At 44.7% G+C, this 20427-nt stretch overlaps 1 protein-coding gene across 2 annotated transcripts in view; it reads right to left on the minus strand.

Annotated features, from left to right (window-relative positions):
• Positions 1-20427, minus strand: part of cep112 (centrosomal protein 112) — a 468252-nt gene that overhangs the window by 28053 nt on the left and 419772 nt on the right. For both annotated transcript variants that reach the window (XM_080209170.1, XM_080209169.1), the window contains one exon: positions 18971-19060. In XM_080209170.1, the coding sequence (XP_080065296.1) occupies positions 18971-19060 (90 nt within the window). The remainder of the gene's footprint in view (positions 1-18970; positions 19061-20427) is intronic.

Raw genomic sequence — 20427 nt, forward strand, 5'->3', positions numbered from 1 at the left:
TCTCCGTGTCTATGTGGTTTCCTCCGGGTGCTCCGGTTTCCTCCCACACTCCAAATATGTGCAGGTTAGGTTGATTGGCCATGCTAGATTACCCCTTAGTGTCTGGGGGGCTAGCAGGATAAAAACATGTGGTTAAGGGGATAGGGCCTGGGTGGGATTGTTGTCAGTGCAGGTCTGATGGGCTGAATGGCCTCCTTCTGCACTGTAGGGATTTGATGATTCTTTCAGCACGTGAAGGAGAGCTGGAAGAGTGGCTCAGGCTGCTAGATTCATGATGAGGAGATCCAGGACCCATTATTTTTACAAGGTTTCTATGAGCATTGTTCTCCTGTCAGGCTGCCTGCAGCGCAGTGATAAAGCTATTGTCATGGGGACACAGCAGTTGCCCACAGACCCTACATTGCAGGAAGATGATGACGTGCAGTGGAGAGAATGTGTGGAACCTCACACAGCCTCTGTGACTGGCTGGCTCCTGTCTGCCTGATGGCAGCTCACTCATTCTCAATGGCAAAACTCATATCATAGTGGTGCAGCGGGGAATGTTGCAGCTCTCCTGATCTAACAACATTCTGTGTGAGCTGTGAGGTTCAGTGCCACCAGAGGCTGAGGCAGATGAGATAAGAGTGGCATCCATAGCTCAAAGGTGCAGAGAGCACACACTGACAGTGACTGGAATGAGTGGTGCTAGCCCTTTACACTGCAAGAAACATCCTCATTCCCGACAAGATACCAGCATTACTAATGTGTTCAGTCACTGTGAAGGGACACCACCAACATCTGGGAACTTTACACAACACATATGGGTTGTCAGTCCCCTGGTGTCGGCTCCCCCCGCCCCATACAGGAAGCCAGTTGTCAGGTTGCGACCGCAGGAATGTAGCTCATTAGAAAGGGTGCAATTAGTGAGACATTCTTTACAGAACCTGTCCGCTGTGCCCTGCTGTCTGTGATGACCTTAGTGAGCATTCTCTGGAGGGCCGAGACCTGGAGGGCTGCTGTGTGGCACTGCCACCCTCCTCGACCTGTGGAGCTGGAGCAGAAGTGGTCTCGGGAGGAGAGGATTCAGATGGGTGGGGCTCAGGCATTCAGGTTCACCTGGGTGAATGACCCTGGAGTGTGCAGCAGCTGCCCCTCTCCCTAAGGGTGTGAGGGCCCCTGGCTTCCTCCTTGGGACTGAGCTAGCATGCCATCCTCTGGCATTGGCACTCATGGATCTCAGCAATACCTGCACCATGGGGTGCAGGCCCTGCACCAGTGCAGGACAGAGGTCTTGCATTAAGGTTTCCATGGCAACTGCCACCCTAGCTGTGTTGACCTTGTTGTGTTGCAGTGTCAACACAATCACCTCAGGCATAAGGTGAATAGATTCCTCCCTGCAGCCTTTCAATCCGAGGAGTATCCCAGACATCCCTTCCTGATTTTCCTGCCTTGACTTTGGAGCTCCAACAACTGAGCACGACTGAGTCCAGAGGCTGGTCACCTGGCTGCATCTCATAAAGTCACAGTTATAGAGGCTTATAGCACAGAAAAGGCCCTTCGGCCCATCGCATCTGCACTCAGCAGCTTCCAGCAATCCTCCCGAGTGCCGGCACCTTCCTTCCTTCACCCACTGCGGATCTGAAAGTGTGATGTGCCCCCAGACTGCGACCCCGAGGCTGCTCTGAAGTTAGGTTCCACCAAAGTGTGTGAAGGGTTTGGGTGAACATTGCTTCCCAGATGCACCGACAGAAAGGAGAGCTCATGAGTTAATGGCTGGGGCCTTTAGAAACAGGAGGCATGACTCACAGCGTTGCTGTCTGATGGATGTTGCCGTGCTGGATGATCATTTAGTTTATCGACCTCACCGTCAGTGCAGAAGCTTCGGCATCCTCCCCGGCCAGCTGGATGATTCTGTCCTCAAGGTCCATGAGCTCCTTCAGTCATGGCATCCTCCTGCCCATCTGGGGGCTCCCCCTCTTGCTGTGAGTCAACTTTCCCTGCATGAAAACAGATGGTGAGTGAGTAAGCAGGTTCTGTGCCAGGGGAGGTGATAAAGACGCCTGGCATGTGTGGGTGGTAAGTGGGACCAGCAAGGTGATGAGGACATGACCCACATGGGACAGCGAGCGGGCGTGAGTGAGTGAGAACGCAGTGGATGTGTGATAGGTGTGAGAGTGGAGATTGATGGGAAAAGTGGCTTACCCTGACAGAATGGAGGAGATCATTTATCCTCTTCCTGCACTGGATGGCTGTCCTCTTCTGCAGGGCGTTAGCGCAGACCATCTCCCATGCTGAGTTGGTGACTTTACTGGCCGGTTTTCCTCCTGTGTAGGGCTTAGAGGACATCACCTCCACACTCCACTGCATCCAGCAGCCTCTCCAGGGGGACTTCTAAAAACTTGGGCATGGATTTTTGGCAGCCATCGCTTCCCGGCGATCAACAAAGTGTGGCTGGTGTGTGCTGGAGCAGCTGCCCCACCACCAACAAGGCGTGCAGCCACAGTTTGGTACTAAGGGCTGCACTACATAGTGGGAAAAGCCACCATTACCATTTCAATGCAACCTTTCCCATCTGCCATCGGCCAATTCCTGGGAAACTCTCATCCAACATTTCAGATTGATGACTTTTCAGCAGAACTCAGAATGTTTCCAGCATATTCTATTTTATTTCACATTTCCAGCATCTGCAGTATGTTGCTTCAGTCTTTCACTGTTGAGAGAGGCTGTTTCACTTACACTTGATTTTTTTCTTCCTTTACTCAGGAAGTTACATTCACTTTCTGTCTCCCCTGATGATTCAGATCAGAGGCACATCCTTTGTGGCACATTGGCACATTTGCAAACTAGACTGGCTGGCAAGCTGAAGAACTGAGATTTTAGTTTATGGAAGATTCCTTTGGGATAGCAGTAAAGAATCACTGACAGAGTGGCTTATGGTCTGCTAGGCTTGAACCCACTACGTTTCCCATAAACTACTTTCTTAAATATTGCCAAAGAGAGATATGTTGTTGAAGCTTTTCATCTTGCACTTATCAGGACAAATACAAGAATGCCAAACTTCAAATGATCATAACACTTTACACTACAGGAGGAAAGGGTGCTGATTCGCTGGTAAGTTGATTTTGATAGCCTGAGATGTTGATATGGAAAAAGCAACATGGAACTACAAGCTCCTGGATAAAAAATAGGTGTCAGACTTAGACACATTCCTTTCGTTTGCTGAAAATGGGTCCCTAGATATAAATGAATGCTTACATCTGGCTGCAGGGTTGGCCACATTATTTAAATTCTGAAATCGTGAATTGGCAGCATGGTGGCACAGCGGTTAGCACTGCTGCCTCACAGCGCCAGGGACCCGGGTTCAAATCTAGCCTTAGGTGACTGTGTGGAGTTTGCACATCCCTGCAGAGTTTCCTTTAGTTTCCTTCCACAGTCTGAAAGATGTGCTGGTTAGGCGATTGTCATGCTAAATTGTCCCTCAGCATCAGGGGGATTAGCAGGTTTAAGGGGATAGGGCCAGGGTGGGACTGTTGTCTTGAAGCAGCAAATGCCTCCTTCTGTACTGTAGGGATTTTATGATTCTATGAATGAATTTTCAGATACTGACGAAGTTCAGTCTAGAATTGATTCGCGTTATTGTAATACTAGTTGGTGCAGAGAACTGAGAGCAAGCAATGAGTTAATCGATTCATAATTATTCATAACTTCATATGTAGCTCTGGTCTTGCACTGGAAGAGAGCCAACAGAGAGCGGGGGCACAATTCAAAGCACAGATCAAATTTAAAGGGTTGTGGCCACACAATGGTAAAATGCTGGAGGAGGAGGAGCTGGAGGAGCCTTTGGAAGCTTTTGGAAAGAATCTATTGTGGGTACCTCAACTTCTTGGAAGACTGAAAAAGGAGAAAGAAGTACCAGGCAAAAGCACAAAAGAAACATAGAGGGATTTTAACTGGAATGTGAGAGAGCAGCCCAGTACCTTCCTTTTAATTAATTCATGAGACATGGGCACTGCTGGCTGGCCAGCATTTATTGCCCATCCCTAGTTGCCTGAGGGCAGTTGAGAGTCAACCACATTGCTGTGGCTCCGGAGTCACATGTGGGCCAGACTGGGTAAGGATGGCAGATTTCACTTCTTAAAGGACATTAGTGAACAAGATGGGTTTTCTGACAATCGACAATAGACTCTTAACCCCAGATATTTTCATTGAATTCAAATTCCACCATCTGCCACGGTGGGATTCAAACCCAGGTGCCCAGAACATTAGCTGAGTATTCTGGATTAACGGTCAAGTGATACTACCACTAGGCCATCACTTCCTCCTCCAATGGTTGCACAGGTTGTCACATCAGCAGTGAGGAATTCACTGCTAAGGATTTCTGCATGGAAGTACCAATAGTGGGCAACATACATTTAGGTTTTTATTGTAATGTTTGAACTTTTAACCTGGACTTGGTTGATTCTCAGTTTTTGAGCACAATAATGAGTTGTTAATAGAAGTGTTAACAGTTGTGCCGGTGGTGAGGGCGGCTGTTTTTGTGGTTTATGTGCAGGATGTGGTATCAAATTAAACAAACTACTGGCCATCTCCAAACGGAAATTTAATCTCTGGACAGAAAGGGGAACCATGTGTATTTACTCACCAGGACTGAGAATTGTAGAATCCAGTAACTGGACTGGATACCTAATGAGGACAACATTACACCCTCAGTCTAAATTGTCTGTTGATGCTATTTGCCTAGGGTCACAAATAAACAATGACAACTTGGGCAAAGTATGTTGAGGCCTACTATTAATGGTGAAACCTGATCCAGAGGAAACCCTAAAGCACTCCACGGTCAATGAAACGTAATCAATGTAATGCTGGGACCACACAAGAGCCCCCCCCAAAAAAGACAATGTGATAGTGATAAGGCAATCTGTTTACTTGATGTGGGTTGTGAGATAAATATTAGCAAGGACAATGGGACAATCACAGAATCCCTACAGTAGAGAAGAAGGCCATTCAGCCCTTTGAGTCTGCACCGACAACAATCCCACCCAAGCCCTATCCCCACAACCCCATGTATTTAACCTCCTAATCCCCTTGACAGTAAAGGGCAATTTAGAACTTCCTTGGTCTTTTAAATTGACTCCCAGGAGTTTTTACATCCAGTCTTACTGAAAGAGTAGAACGAGACTCGGTTTAATAGGAAGGATGGATTGGCTCTTCATAAAAGCAGGGGAGAAATTGGGAATAACAATCTATAGCATGCTGCATCGTTTGGAATTCAATTACACAGAAAAACCCAAGTACTGAATGATTACCAATTGCACACTTACTAAAAGAACACAGCTTTTCCTTTCAGAGTGGCTTGTGATTAGTTCATCTGAAATGTTTCCCAGTGCAGATGCCTTTGCAAGGCTGGAGTCATAACACCATGATTTAGCATAATCAAGGCTGTGCACATAATAATTATGAGCCATTTTCTGTGTTTGTTCTTCAAACATCAAAAATAGCATGGATTCCTGTAGCCGGGCTGTTGGGAAATTTCAAAATGCACTGGAGAGGCACATTCAGTCAATCTCATTTTATTATTATTTTGTAAAATTTGGCTTAATGTTGCATTTTAAAAATGTTTGTAATTATGCATGTTTAAAAAGCCACGTTCCCAGACATCTCTCAGAATTGCTGTGTTATTAATCTCCTGGAAGCCTCTGGTTACATGCTGTCAATTCCACACCTATACGTTCCTGTGATTTGGCTTGATAGAAACCACATCTAACAGCTCATCGGTTCTCTGGCTCATACTTCTGAATCTGCTTTTTGTTGTCCCAATTTCTCACCTGGAGAGTTCTTTCTCTTTGTTGTTGCGCACGGTGAGATTACACTAAATTCAGAATGGTGCTGAGATAGCAACAAAAAGAGCCCTAGACAATGCAGCTTGAGCACATTAACTCCCTCCCTGTTATTCCTGTGACTAAAGGATTTCTCAGCTCACGTGATACCACTGACTATGAACATGCTGCAAGCGACAAAAGTCCTGTGTGGGGGGAATTTCTGTTGGAAATTTGGGCTCTTCAGGTGAAAAGAATTAGTGCTTGAAACACATTGTTCTTTTGGTTTTGCCACCGGTATTCTTCGGTCAGGCAGGTCAGGTGGAGTTGCTGGCGTTGGACTGGGGTGGGCACAGTAAGTGGTCTCAAAGCACCACGTTGAAGTCTAACAAGTTTACTTGGTAGCACAAGCTTTCTGAGTGCTGACTTGGCCAACATTGTCTACCTGATATGCTGCAGGAAAGGATGTCCTGAGGCACTGGCGAGACCATGCAGATGCTACGACAATAGATGAATGGACACCGCTCGACAATACCAGGCAAGAGTGTTCCCTTCCTGTCGGGGAACACTTCAGCAGTCGTGGGCATTCAGCCTCTGATCTTTGGATAATCATTCTCCAAGGCAGCTTTCACGACACGTAATGCAGAATTGCTGAACAGAAACTGATAGCCAGGTTCCACATGCATGAGGACAGCCTTAACCAGGTTCTTGGGTTCATGTCGCACTATCTATAACCTTCACAACTTGCCTGGGCTTGCAAAATCTCACCAACTGTCCTGGCTGGAGACAATTCACACCTCTTTAACCTGTGCTTAACTGTCTCTCCACTCATGTTGCCTGCACTTGTAAATTACCTGTTAAGAGTCGCATTCCAACCATTATCTTGCAACTGAGTTTGTGTCTATATATGCGCTGTTTGTGAAACAAATCCTGTACTCACCTGATGAAGGGGTAGTGCTCTGAAAGCTTGTGCTACCAAATAAACCTGTTGGACTTTAACATGGAGTTGTGAGTGTAAATCAAGAACAGAGTAAAACTGCCAGATGATAACATAAGAACTAGGAGCATGAGCAGCCCATTCAGCCCCTCTAGTCTGCTCTGCCATTCAATAAGATCATGGCTGATCTTTTCACGGACCCAACTCCACTTACCTGCTCACTCACTACAGGCCTTAATTTCTTTACTGTTCAAAAATCCATCCATTTTTGCCTTAAAAACATTTAATGAGAGAACCTCAACTGCTTCACTGAGCAGAGAATTCCACAGATTCACAACCCTTTGGGTGAAGAAGTTTCTCCTCAACTCAATCCTAAACCTGCTCCCCCTTATTTTGATGCTATGCTCCCGAGTTCTGGTTTCACGCATCAGTGGAAACAACTTCCCTGCTTCCATCTTAATTATTCTCTTCATAGTCTTTTACGTTTCGATAAGATCTTCCCTTATTCTTCTAAATTCCAATGAGTATAGTCCCAGCCTACTTGGTTTCTCTTCACTGCCAACCCTCTCAACTCCAGAATCAACCTAGTGAATCTCCTCTGCACCTCCTCCAATGCCAGTACATCCTTTCTCAAATAACGAGACTAAATCTGTACACAGTACTCCAGGTGTGGCTAAATAATCTTCAATGTGCCACGAGAAATCAGAATAAAGCTGCCTGGTTTAAATTTCAACAATGCTTGGCAGTTAACTCTCAATCACCATTAATTGGTGCATTCTCCATAATAATGCCTTCACCAATCAGAATTCACGAGCCCACCAATCAGCACTCTGTTCTCATCCAGTATAAATTTATTGATTTCCCTTGCGTTGTATGCTTGTGAATGTCCAATGAGTGCAAGGTGAAAAGCTTCAACCAAAATGGCTCTTAATTCTGTGCTACCAAACAACTATTTAAGGACAGTCAGTATTTGATCCATTACTGTTCGAAAGGGGTATTAAACCTCATTTTCTCTTCTCCTGTTTAATAGTATTTCATAGGATTTACTGCACAGAAACAGATTATTCGGCCCAAATGGTCCATGCTAATGTTGATGTTCCATATGAGCCTCTTCCCAGCCTTATTAATTCACCTGATTAACAGACCCTTATAGGGTTTATATAGAACAGGAACAGGCCCTTCAGCCCACGATGTTGTGCTGAGCATGATGCCAAATTAAACTAATCCCTTTTGCCTGTCGTTACATTTTAAAAAACAGCTGTAAAGTACCTTGGGATGTCCGAAGTTTGTGAACGGTGCTACTTGAATTAAATCTTTTTTATCTTGCCCTTGATGGGTTTTATTTGAATGGAAGTGCTTGTACAAGCACTGGGGATCATGTGGAGAACAATAGGATTTTGATGTGCTGGCTTTATCTAAACAACACTGCTAACAATCAGTGGTGTGATTTAACAGAAACGCGGCCCTCAGTTTATGCATTAGAGAAATCTGGGAGAGTCCTGCTTTTCTTTTGTCTTTTTATGTAATGAATATGACAATTAAATTTTTGTAAGTCTGTTAACTCCATATGCCATGGTGGATACTTTAAAGGCACAAACTCAGCATTCACACCAAAATTGTTTTTCTGTTGCAATCGTTGGGACACATTGGGGACATTGCAAGCCAAGGATAATTGGACTAGATGCTTTGATTCAGTCCCACTAAAACAGAGCCAGAAACGTGGATCAAACCAGTTTACTAGTTTGATAGATGAAACAGAGATGATGAACACTCTGCTTATGGTGAGGTCCAGTTTTGCAATCCAAGCTTAGCATTCAAAAATTCTTAAAGAGTCACACGTGACATAAACCTTAGCTCTGTTTCTCTCGACAGATGCTGCCAGATCTGCTGAGTATTTCCAGAACTCTCTTTTGTACTTATTTTAGCATTTAAACCTATTGTCTCTTGTTTCGGGGCTAAGGCAAAGATCTAAATGTCTACTGTCTACTGGATCCACTACAGTTTGCCTACCGCTGCAACAGGTCCACAGCATATGCCATCTCCCTGGCCCTGCACTCAACCTTGGAATACCTAGATAACAAGGACATCTATGTCAGACTCCTATTTATTGACTACAGCTCAGCCTTCAACACCACTGTTCCCATGAAACTCATCTCCAAACTCTGTGGCTTGGGCCTCGGCACCTCCCTCTGCGACTGGATCCTGAACTTCCGAATCCACAGACCACAATCAGTAAGGATAGGCAACAACACCTCCTCATCCTCAACACCTGTGCCCCACAAGGCTGTATTCTCAGCCCTCTAATATACTCCTTATACATCTATTACTGTATGGTCAAACTCCCCTCCAACTTGATTTTCAAGTTTGCTGATAATACCACTATCGTGGGTTGGATCTCAAACAATGACAAGACAGAGTACAGGAATGAGATAGCAAATCTGGTAAACTGGTGCGGGGACAATAATCTCTCCCTCAATGTCAACAAAACGAAGGAGATTGCCATCGACTTCAGGAAGCTAGTGGGGAACATGCTCTTGTCTATACCAACGGGGATGAAGTAGAAATGGTTGAAAGCAGATCACCGATAACCTGACACTACAGTTAATAAGCCCAACAACACCAATACTTTCTCAGAAAACTAAGGAGATTTGGCATGTCAACAATGACTCTCACCAATTTTTACAATGCACCATAGAAAGCATTCTTTCTGGTTGTATCACAGCTTGGTATGGCTCCTGCTCTGCCCAAGATTGCAAGAAATTACAAAAGGTTTAGAATGTAGCCCAATCCATCATGCAAAACAGCCTCCCATCCATTGACTTCGTCTACACTTCCTGCTGCTGCTGCAAAGCAGCCAGCATAACTAAAGACTCCACGCATCCCGGACATTCTCTCTTCCACCTTCTTTCGTTGGGAAAAAGATACAAAAATCTGAGGTCACGTACCAGCTGACACAAGAACAGCTTTCTTCCTGCTGCCATCAGACTTTTGAATGGACCTACCTCACATTAAGTAGATTTTTTTTTACACCCTGGCTATGACTGTAACACTACATTCTGCACTCTCTCGTTTCCTTCCCTATAAACGGTACGCTTTGTCTGTATAGCGCAAGAAACAATACTTTTCACTGTATGCTAATACATGTGATAATAGTAAATCAAATGAAATTAAATCAAATCAAATCACCCTACTTTATTTTCCCTAGCTACTGATTGTTGCTACACCAAGAGGAAAATGAAGCATGAAACTAAGCAACAGGTCATGAAATAAGTAAAAGTGGCTGCCATGGAGAAATTTGGGCAGAAGAAATGCCACACTAGCCACTGATGTGCATTCAGGGTCAATAACAAAAGAAGAATTATTGGAGTGGATTGTTGCAGCTGGCCCACGATAAGAAGTATATCTATTTTAATAGCAGAATCTCAAAAAATAATCTGCTCTTCATCATCATCATGTTTAACTCCTCAACCATAAAAAAATCCAAAGTAATCAATGGACAGGTTAGCAACATCACAAAATGTCTTGTGCTTCTGGTAAGTAAGCCTTCTTGTCAGGAGCGTACCTTCATAAACCTGGCTCTGTTTTGTATATTTCCCAGTAATGCAATGCCAAAATAAATATGAGGCTGCTTGCACCAGACACGTGGTGGAATATACCTTGAGGCCTTGCATTGCCTAGCACCTTTATTACCCTTTCACTTGTGCTGAGAAAATTAAAAACTGAGCATTATTTTGAAATAATTACTCGAGTTAATACAAAAAAATTAAAAATACAATTGTAAGTCAATCTCTCTAGCAATTGTAAATCTTTACAGTTACTGTTTATGGTATCGACTGAATTATACAACTGAATTATTGGTTTGTACCTAAGTGCCAGCTGTAATACAACACAGCCAATTTAAACAATGTACAGATAGCATATTTATACACACAAGATAATTAACCAAACCTATTCAGAATCATTAAGGAACAGAAGGAAGTAATTCAGTTTGAGTCCATGCAGCTCTCTAACAGTAATCCAATCAGTTCCATTGCCCCCTCTATCCCAATACCCCCAGTAAGTTTACTTCCTTCAAGTGCCCATTCAATTTCTTTTTGAAAGCATTAATCACCTCCACTTCCACCACCCTCGCAGGCAGACAGTCTTTACCACTCACTGCATTAAAAAAAAATCTTCCTCGCATTTGTTCTACATCTCTTGCCCAAAACCTTAAATCTGCATCTCCTGGCTCTTGTACCATCAGTTAATGGGAACAGTTTTTGTCAACCTTATCTAAGCCTGTCATCATTCTGTACAACTCTATCAAAACTCCCCTCAATCTCCTTTGCTCTAAGGAAAACAATCCAAGCTTCTCCAGCCTAATCTTGTACCTAAAATCCCTTATTTCTGAAACTATTCTGGCAAATCTCCTCTGCCCCTGCTCAAGGATGCTCACATGCTTTCTAAGGTGGCAGTGACCAGAACGGCATGTAATACTGGCCTAACTAGATATATACTGATGGGATGCACTGCAGCAACTTAAGAACATAAGAAATAGGAGCAGGAGTAGGCCATCTAGCCCTTCGAGCCTGCCCCGCCATTCAATAAGATCATGGCTGATCTGTCGTGGCTCAGTTCCACTTTCCCGCCCTCTCCCCATAACCCTTAATCCCCTCTCTTATCAAGAACCCATCAACCCGCTTCTTAAAAATATTTAGCGAGGCAGCCTCCACCACTTCAACGGGCAGAGAATTCCAGAGATTCACCACCCTTTGAGTGAAGAAGTTCCTCCTCAACTCCGTTCTAAACCGCCTCCCCTTTATCTTGAGGCTGTGCCCCCTAGTCCTACTGTCTTTTTTGAGTGGGAAGAGTCTCTCCACCTCTATCCTATCCATCCCATTTATCATCTTATACGTCTCAATGAGATCTCCCCTCATTCTTCTAAACTCTAACGAGTACAAGCCTAGTTTATTCAGCCTCTCCTCATAGCTCAACCCCCTCAACTCCGGTATCAGCCTAGTAAACCTCCTCTGCACTCCCTCCAAGGCCAAAATATCCTTGCGCAGGTGCGGCGCCCAAAACTGCACACAGTACTCCAGCTGCGGCCTCACCAATGCCCTATACAGCTGCAGCAAGACCTCCCTACTTTTATATTCAATCCCCTCGCTATGAAGGCCAGCATCCCAATCGCCTTCCTGACCACCTGCTGCACCTGCAAGCTGGGTTTTTGCGACTCATGCACAAGGACCCCGAGGTCCCTCTGCACCGTCGCCTGCTGCAGTTTTTTGCCACGTAAGTAATAGTCCTTCCTACCATTCTTCCTACCAAAGTGGACCACCTCACGCTTGCCAACATTAAATTCCATTTGCCATTTCCTGGCCCATTCGCCCAGCCTATCTAGATCCTTCTGCAGACTCTCCACACCCTCCGCACAATTTGCCTTTCCCCCAATCTTGGTGTCATCAGCAAATTTCGACACCCTACACTCGGTTCCCTCCTCCAGATCATCTATATAAATGGTAAATAGCTGAGGCCCCAGCACCGACCCCTGGGGCACCCCACTAGTCACCAACCGCCAATCCGAATAGCACCCATTGACCCCCACTCTCTGCCTCCTATTTGACAACCAATCCTCTATCCACGCTAACATCCTACCCCCAACTCCATGTCCCCTGACCTTCTGCAATAACCTCTTGTGAGGTACCTTGTCAAACGCCTTCTGAAAATCCAGAAAGACCACATCCACCGGCTCTCCTCTATCCACTGCCCTAGACACATCCTCATAGAACTCCAGTAAATTTGTCAGACACGACTTCCCTTTAATGAAACCGTGTTGCGTCTGCCCTATCAAGCAATTCCCTTCAAGATGCCTCGCAATTTCCTCCTTAATGACGGATTCTAACATTTTACCTACCACAGACGTTAAACTAACCGGCCTATAATTCCCCGCCTTTTGCCTGGCACCCTTCTTAAACAACGGAGTAACATTAGCCGTTTTCCAATCTTCCGGCACTTCCCCGGAATCCAGCGACGTCTGGAAAATAACCACCAAGGCATCCACTATAACCTCCGCCATTTCTTTCAGAACCCTCGGATGCATTCCATCCGGTCCTGGGGACTTGTCCACAATCAGCCCCTCCAGTCTGTCGAGCACCACCTCTCTAGTAACAGTAATGTCATTAAGACCCTCCAGTCCTACCACCTTTCCATCGCTAACACCTGGCAAATTATTCACGTCCTCCTCCGTGAAGACAGAAACAAAAAAGTTATTCAAGACCTTAGCCATATCCCCATCCCCTACCACTAGGTCCCCTTTCTCATCCTCTAAGGGACCAACGTTCACCCTAGCCAGCCTCTTCCTTTTTATATATTTATAAAAACTCTTGCTATCCTTTTTTATATTAAGTGCTAGCCCAGCTTCATAGCTTCTCCTACCCTCCTTTATCAACTTCTTTGTCAATCTTTGTTGACATTTAAACCTTTCCCAATCCTCTTCTCGCCCACTGCTCTTAGCTACTCTAAATTCCTCCGCTTTTAATTTAACACTTTCCTTCACCTCCTTCATTATCCATGGCTTATTACCTCTCTTCCTACTATCCTTTTTGACCATCGGAATAAATTTCTGCTGAGCACCAAGAAAGATCTCCTTAAAGATCCTCCACTGCTCCTCAGCAGACCTACCTTCCAACACGCTCCCCCAGTCCACATTCGCCAATTCTTCTCTCATCCTACCTTACTCCCCTCTATTCAAACAAAGGACGCGTGTCCGGGAACCCACTTTCTCCTCCTCCATCTGCAACAGAAACTCCACCATACAATGATCACTCTCTCCAAGAGGATCCTTCACCGCAAGGTCCCTAATTCTACCCGCCTCATTACATAGCACCAGATCCAAGATAGCTCGCTCCCTCATCGGCTCCAACACACACTGTTCAAGGAAATTATCCCGGCAGCATTCCAAGAACTCCTCCTCGAGCCCACCTCGTCCAACATGGGTCGACCAATCAATATGCAGATTGAAATCCCCCATAACTACTGCCGTCCCATTCCTGCACGCCGCACTTATTTGCGCGTTAACAGCCCGCCCCACCTCCAGATCATTATTCGGGGGCCTATAGACGACACCCACCAGCGTCTTCCTCCCTTTGCTGTTCCTAAACTCCACCCACAACGATTCCACTTTCTGCTCTTTGGCTCCGATATCATCCCTTGCTACCACCTTGATACTATCCTTAATCAGCAGAGCTATGCCACCCCCTCTTTCCTCCTGCCTATCCTTCCTAAACACTTGATAGCCCTGTACATTCATCTCCCAGTCCCTGTCACCTTGCAGCCACGTCTCTGTAATGGCCACCAGATCGTATCCATTTGTGTCGATCTGCGCCACCAGCTCATCCACTTTATTCCGAATGCTTCGTGCATTCAGATAAAGCGCTTTCATCCCAGCCTTCACCTGGACCCTATTTGCCGTAACGCCACCAATTGGGACATCCTCGGCCTCTTCCCTTACCTGTACCCTATCCTTAACTTTAGACCTCGTAACATCACCTACCCTCGCACCCTCCCCCCCGCTAATTAGTTTAAAGCCCTGTCTACAGTCCTCTTTACTCGATTCGCCAGCACTCTGGTCCCAGCACGGTTCAGACCAACCCCATCCCGCCCGAACAAGTCCCACCTACCCCAATACTGGTGCCAATGCCCCATAAATTCGAACCCATTCCTTCCACACCAATCCCTGAGCCACCCATTCACTTCCTTTATCCTGTCAACCCTACACCCGTCTGCACTCGGTTCAGGCAGTAGCCCAGAGACGACCACCTTGTCGGTTCTACTTTTTAATTCCATTCCCAGCTTCTCATACTCCCTCCCCAGATCCTCAGTCCGCACTTTGCCTACGTCGCCGGCACCCACATGTACTACAACAACCGGGTTCTCACCCTCCCACTCCAGATTCCTCTGCAGCCCAGCTGCGACATCCTGTACCCGAGCACCAGGCAGACAACACACCCTTCTGTGCACTTTGTCATTGTGACAAAGGACAGTGTCAATACCCTTCACCCCACTATCCCCAATCACTACTACGTTCCTTTTCCCCTTCTCTTTGCCTATGTCCTGCTGCATCACTGTACCGTGTGCAGTTTGCTCACCAACCTCACCTGCCTCGTCCTCTTCCAGAGTGGAAGCAAGAACCTCAAACCTGTTATGCAGATTAAGAGGCTGAGGCCTCTGCTCCTCACCCCCCTTCCTCCTCCCAGCAGCCCCCTTTTGTCCCTGACCCTTAGATTTAGCCAGTCCAGGGGGGGTGGATGTCACTTGCACCCCATTGACAATGGCACCCTCTCTCCCCCTGATGAGCCTCAGTGTCTGTAGCCAGGGTTTCTTCATTAGTACCTTCCAATCATGCAACAAGGGTAGCAAGTGAATGGAAATACCATTACCTCAAAGTTCCCTTCCAAGTCCTACACTTGGATATACTTACAATACCTTTACGGTCACAGAATCAGAATCCTGGAACTCCCTAGCTAACAGTAATATGGAAATACCTTCATGACACACACACTGCAGAGATTTGACAAGGTGGCCCATTATCCAACTCAAGCCTTGCCAGTGAGGCTCACATCCCAAGAAGTACATATTGTCAAAAAAGTTAAGGAAACTGCTTTGGTTCTGGAAAACTTAAAAAGTGGATTTTATTTGGACTTAAATTCAATATATTGTAAACCTCTATGGCTCTATATTTATATATGCTTAACAGTGGGACCGAAACATAGAAACTAGAAGCAGGAGTAGGCCAATTGGCTTTTCAAGCCTTCTCTGCCATTAATTTTTAATCATGGCTGATCATCAAGTTCAATATCCTGATCCTGCCTTCCCCCCCTATCTCTTGGTCCCCTTAGCCCCAAGAGCTATATCTAATTTCTTGTTGAAATCAGACAATGTTTTGGCCTCAACTACTTTTTGTGGTAGATTCCCCACTCTCTGGGTGAAGAAGTTTCTCCTCACCTCAGTCCTAAAAGGATTTGATAATGCTAATAAATACTAATACCATGGGACTTCTGCAGCCATCATGCAACCCAGATGTAAAACTGTCAGGATTTTTTCGGGAAGCTGTATCTTGGCTCAAAAAATTGAGTTGCAATGTTCAAGTGCTCTGTCTGAGGGTAGATTCTGGGAACATCCAATATTCCCACACCACCATGTTGAGTGCAGTTCACCATTTCTACTCAGGACCAAAGTCTGCTATTGTGCTGGTGGCTCTGGTGTTGAGTATGTAAACCAGGCTTTCTTCAGAGTCATCAACACTGCAAACCAGATAAGCCAGGCCAATTGGTTTTATTGGTAAGGGCATTAAGGGTTATGATGAAGGAGCAGTTGAGATAGAGATCTAACCTAAGCTGAAACTTCCAGCACAGTAATGTTGGTGGGCTACACTGTCAGAGGTGCGATAGAATCAGAGAATCTACAGTGCAGAAGGAGGTCATTTAGCCCATCGAGCCTGCACCATCAGCAATCCCACCCAGGTCCTATCCTATCCCGTAACCCCATGTATTTACCCTGCTAATCCCCCTGATATTAAGGGGCAATTTATCATGGCCAATCAACCTAACCTGCACATCTTTGGACTGTGGGACGAAACCAGAGCACCTGAAGGAAACTCATACAGACATGGGGAGAATGTGCAGACTTTGCACAGACAGTCACCCGAGGCTGGAAGTGAACCTGTGTCCCTGGCACTGTGAAGCAGCAGTGCTAACCACTCTGCCATCAGGCCATCCCATCTTTTGAGAGAGATGTTAATATGAGGCTACATCTGTCCTCTCAGGTGGGCATAAAATATCTCCTGACACTAGTTGAGGAACAGCAAGGAAATTCTCCTCGTTGCCCTGGTCAATCTTTATCCCTTAACCAAATCACTAAAACAAATTAAAATCAAACTGCTGCAGAAGGATCATATAAACTCAAAACGTTAACTCTTTTCTCTCTCCACAGATGCTGTCAGACCTGCTGAGTTTATCCAGCATTTTCTGTTCCTAAAACAAATTATCTGGTCACTTATCTCTTTGCTGTTTGTTATAATTGAATTAACTGCCGCATATCCAACATGACAACAAGTGATTACACTTCAAAGAACTTAATTGGCTGCAAAGTGTTTAAGGATGTCCTGAGATTATAAAGGGTGCTATAAAAATGCAAGCTGTTCTTTCAAATTGGGTGTGGAAACAGGCTCAAGTGGCTAAGTGGCCCGGCCCTGTGCCTGAGCCAATGATTGCAGGAAGAGAGTTACTTTAACAAGCAGCTTCTTGCATTGAAATATATTGAGTACCTTTCTTCAAAGTCTAGGAAGCAGTGTCGGATTAGAGAAGGGTGAAGTGAGTGAAATGATGTGTAAGAAACATAGACACTAGAAGCAGGTGTAGGCCATTCAGCCCTTCAAACCTGCTCCACCATTCATTTTGATCATGGTTGATCATTGAATTCAATATCCTGATTCCCCCTTCCAACTCATATTCCTTGATCCCTTTAGCCTCAAGAGCTATATCTAATTTCTTCTTGAAATCACACAACGTTTTGCCTTCAACTACAGTCTGTGAGAGTGAATTCTACACATTTACCACTCTCTGGGTGAAGAAATTTCTCCTCACCTCAAAAAAGGTTTACACCTTATCCTCAAACTATAACCTCTAGTTCAGAACTCCTCCATTAATGGGAACAATGGGATTCAGAATCTACCCTGTCTAATCCTGTTAGAATTTTATAAGTTTCTCTGAGATCCCTTCTCGCTCTTCTAAACTCTAGCGAATATAATTCTAACCATTTAGTCTCTCCTCATATATCAGACCTGCCATCCCAGGAATCAGTCTGGTAAACCTTTGCTGTACTCCCTCTAAAGCAAGGACATCCTTTCTCAGATAAGGACACCTAAACTGTGCACAATACTCCAGGTGTGGCCTCGCCTATAAGAATTACATTTAATGTTAGATTGGAGGGAGATGGACTATAGGTTATAGAACATTACAGTGCAGTACAGGCCCTTCGGCCCTCGATATTGCGCCGACCAGTGGAACCAATCTAATGACCCTCTAACCTAAACTATTCCAATGTTATCCATATGCCTATCCACTGACCATTATATAGACAGGAACAGGCCATTCGGCCCAACCAGTCCACACTGGTGTTGATGCTCCCTCTTCCCTTTTCCCATCTACCATCATCTAGATCTGCCATTATAACCATCCTTCCCCTTAAATGTCTGTCTGGCTTCTTCTTAAATGTGTCTATACCCGCTGTGACAATGAATTCCACGTTCTCATCACTCTCTGGGTAAAGAAATTTCTGCTGAATTCCCAGTTAGATTTCTTGGTGAACAACTGATACTGTACTGATGGCCTCAAGCTATGATCTTCCCCACATGGGAAAACATTCTCTCTACTCGCTCTATCAAAACCTTTCATTATTTAAGGACTATTTTAAAAGTGTGGTCACTCCTCAGTCTTCACTTTTCCAAGAGGAAAAAGATCCAGCCTATCAACCTTCCCCTGATAATATATGCCTATGCATTTCTGCTAATGTCCTTGTAAATCTTCTCAGTGCTCTCTCCAGTGCCTTTAGATGCTTTTATAATGTGGTGATCAGAACTGCACACAATGCTCTAAGTATGGTTTAACCAAGCTTTAATGAAAATTTAGCAATAACTTCCCTAATGTTCAGTTTTATTGAAGGCCCCAATTTAAATTAATTTGGGAAATCTCAAATTCCTAGTGTCTGAGAATCTATTAGCATGAAACCCTGTACAATTATTGATACTAAAATTAGCCATCTCCTTCAGAAAGGCCACAAAAATAATTGGTGTGGGAAATGGGAATGTAACACTGAAAGCAGACGGTGCTTTTCTGAAGTTGTCATTAGGTACATTGTTGGAATTTTACCCCGTATCTGACCTGTGATATTATCTTCATACAGCATTAGGTGGAAAATGTTTCTTTCGTCAGTATTGGCATCCACTATACTGATGGGTGGAGACCATAGGTTGAGTACATTGTGAAACACCGGAACCAACTGAAGAATCAATCATGGAATCAGATAGTACAGAAGAAGTCACTTGGTATCCAATTAATTCCATTCTCTTGCTTTTTCCCCATAGCCCTTTTCAAGTATTTATCTAATTCCCCTTTGAAAGATTATTACTGAATCTGTTTCCACCGCCCTGTATTATCCTTAACCCATTAAGTAATAGACGCTTTTGTGTCTTGTCAGTTACCTGTTCCTGAGCCTCCAACTCCTTGTTTTGTATCTCCGTTTCTAATGCCTTGATCTGGTTACGATAGCTTTCTATCTCGGCCTCCAGAGCCTAAATGAAAAATCAGCAAAGAGAAAGAAGATCATTCGGGTTATTGACGTAGGCACTCCAACCTTTACAAAGACAAATGTGATGTGAATGGACCTGTTTATATTTGCCATGTGATTCTCACTGCAAAATGAGATAGCTGTACTTGTCCTTTGTTTCGCTAACCCTCCTACAGTTTAGAGGATTATTAGTGAACAGATTCTTTCTGTGGAAAGCTCTCTTCAAGGACTGGCATTGAAGGTAGAGATTCTGAGCCTCTCAAGGCTCTCTAACCCCATTCATGATTTCACCCACAAAAGCATAGAATCATAAAAAAGATACAACGCAGAAGGAGGCTGCTCTATCCATCTTGTCCTTGCCAGCCCGAGGACACCCACATGCCATTCCTATTCCCACCTTCCTGCATCTGGCCCATAGCCCTGTCGCTTACAGCCCTTAAAGTGCAGATTTAAGTACTTTTTAAAAGTGTTTAGAGACTCTGCCTCCACCATCAACTCAGGCAGCGAATTGCAGACACCTACCACCCTTTATGTAAAAAAGTTCTTCTTGCAGCAGTTAGTTAAGAAGGCAAATGGAATTTTGTCCTTCATTGCTAGAGGGGTGGAGTTTAAAAACAGCAGGGTTATGTTGCAGCTGAATAAGGTGCTAGTGAGGCCACACCTGGAGAACTGTGAATAGTCTTGGTCTCCTTACTTGAGAAACGGAAAGATCAGCCATGATCTTATTGAATGGCAGAGCAGGCTCGAGGGGCCAGATGGCCTACTCCTGCTCCTAGTTCTTGTGTTCTTATGTTCATGGCCTCTCTACACCTACTGCCATTTATCTTGAATCTATGTCCCTGGTTCTAGAATTCTCCACCAAGGAAACAATTTTATTCTGTCTATTCTACCTCTCGCCTTCATAATTTTGTACATCTCAATCACATCATCCCTCAGCCTCCTTTGTTCCAAGAATAATAACCCCAAACTATCCATTCTGTCATCATAGCTACAGTTTTTCTGACCCTGGCGACATTCTTGTAAACCTGCTCTGCACTCTCTCCAGAGCAATTACACCTATCTACACAAAATCTCTGTACCTAGCCCTCGTTAACCAGTAAGCTCCTTAACCAAACTGGCAACATTTAAGAAAGACAGAGGGAGATCAGAAAGTGCAAACATAACCAAGATTATAATATTTACGTTGACAAGGCAATTCAAAGAAAGAGAACCAATGAAGTACTTCTGAAGTGTGGTCACAATTATAAGAGACACAGTGGCCATTTAGCACATGTTAAGTTCCCACAAAGAGCAGTGAACTAAATGTTCAAAAGATCTGCTCCAGTGATGTTGCTGAGGGATAAAAATTGTCCAGCACAACATCCCTGCTCT

This window comes from Carcharhinus amblyrhynchos, chromosome 21 (genome assembly GCF_965287045.1).
Source record: "Carcharhinus amblyrhynchos chromosome 21, sCarAmb.v2.hapA, whole genome shotgun sequence".
NCBI lineage: Eukaryota > Metazoa > Chordata > Chondrichthyes > Carcharhiniformes > Carcharhinidae > Carcharhinus > Carcharhinus amblyrhynchos.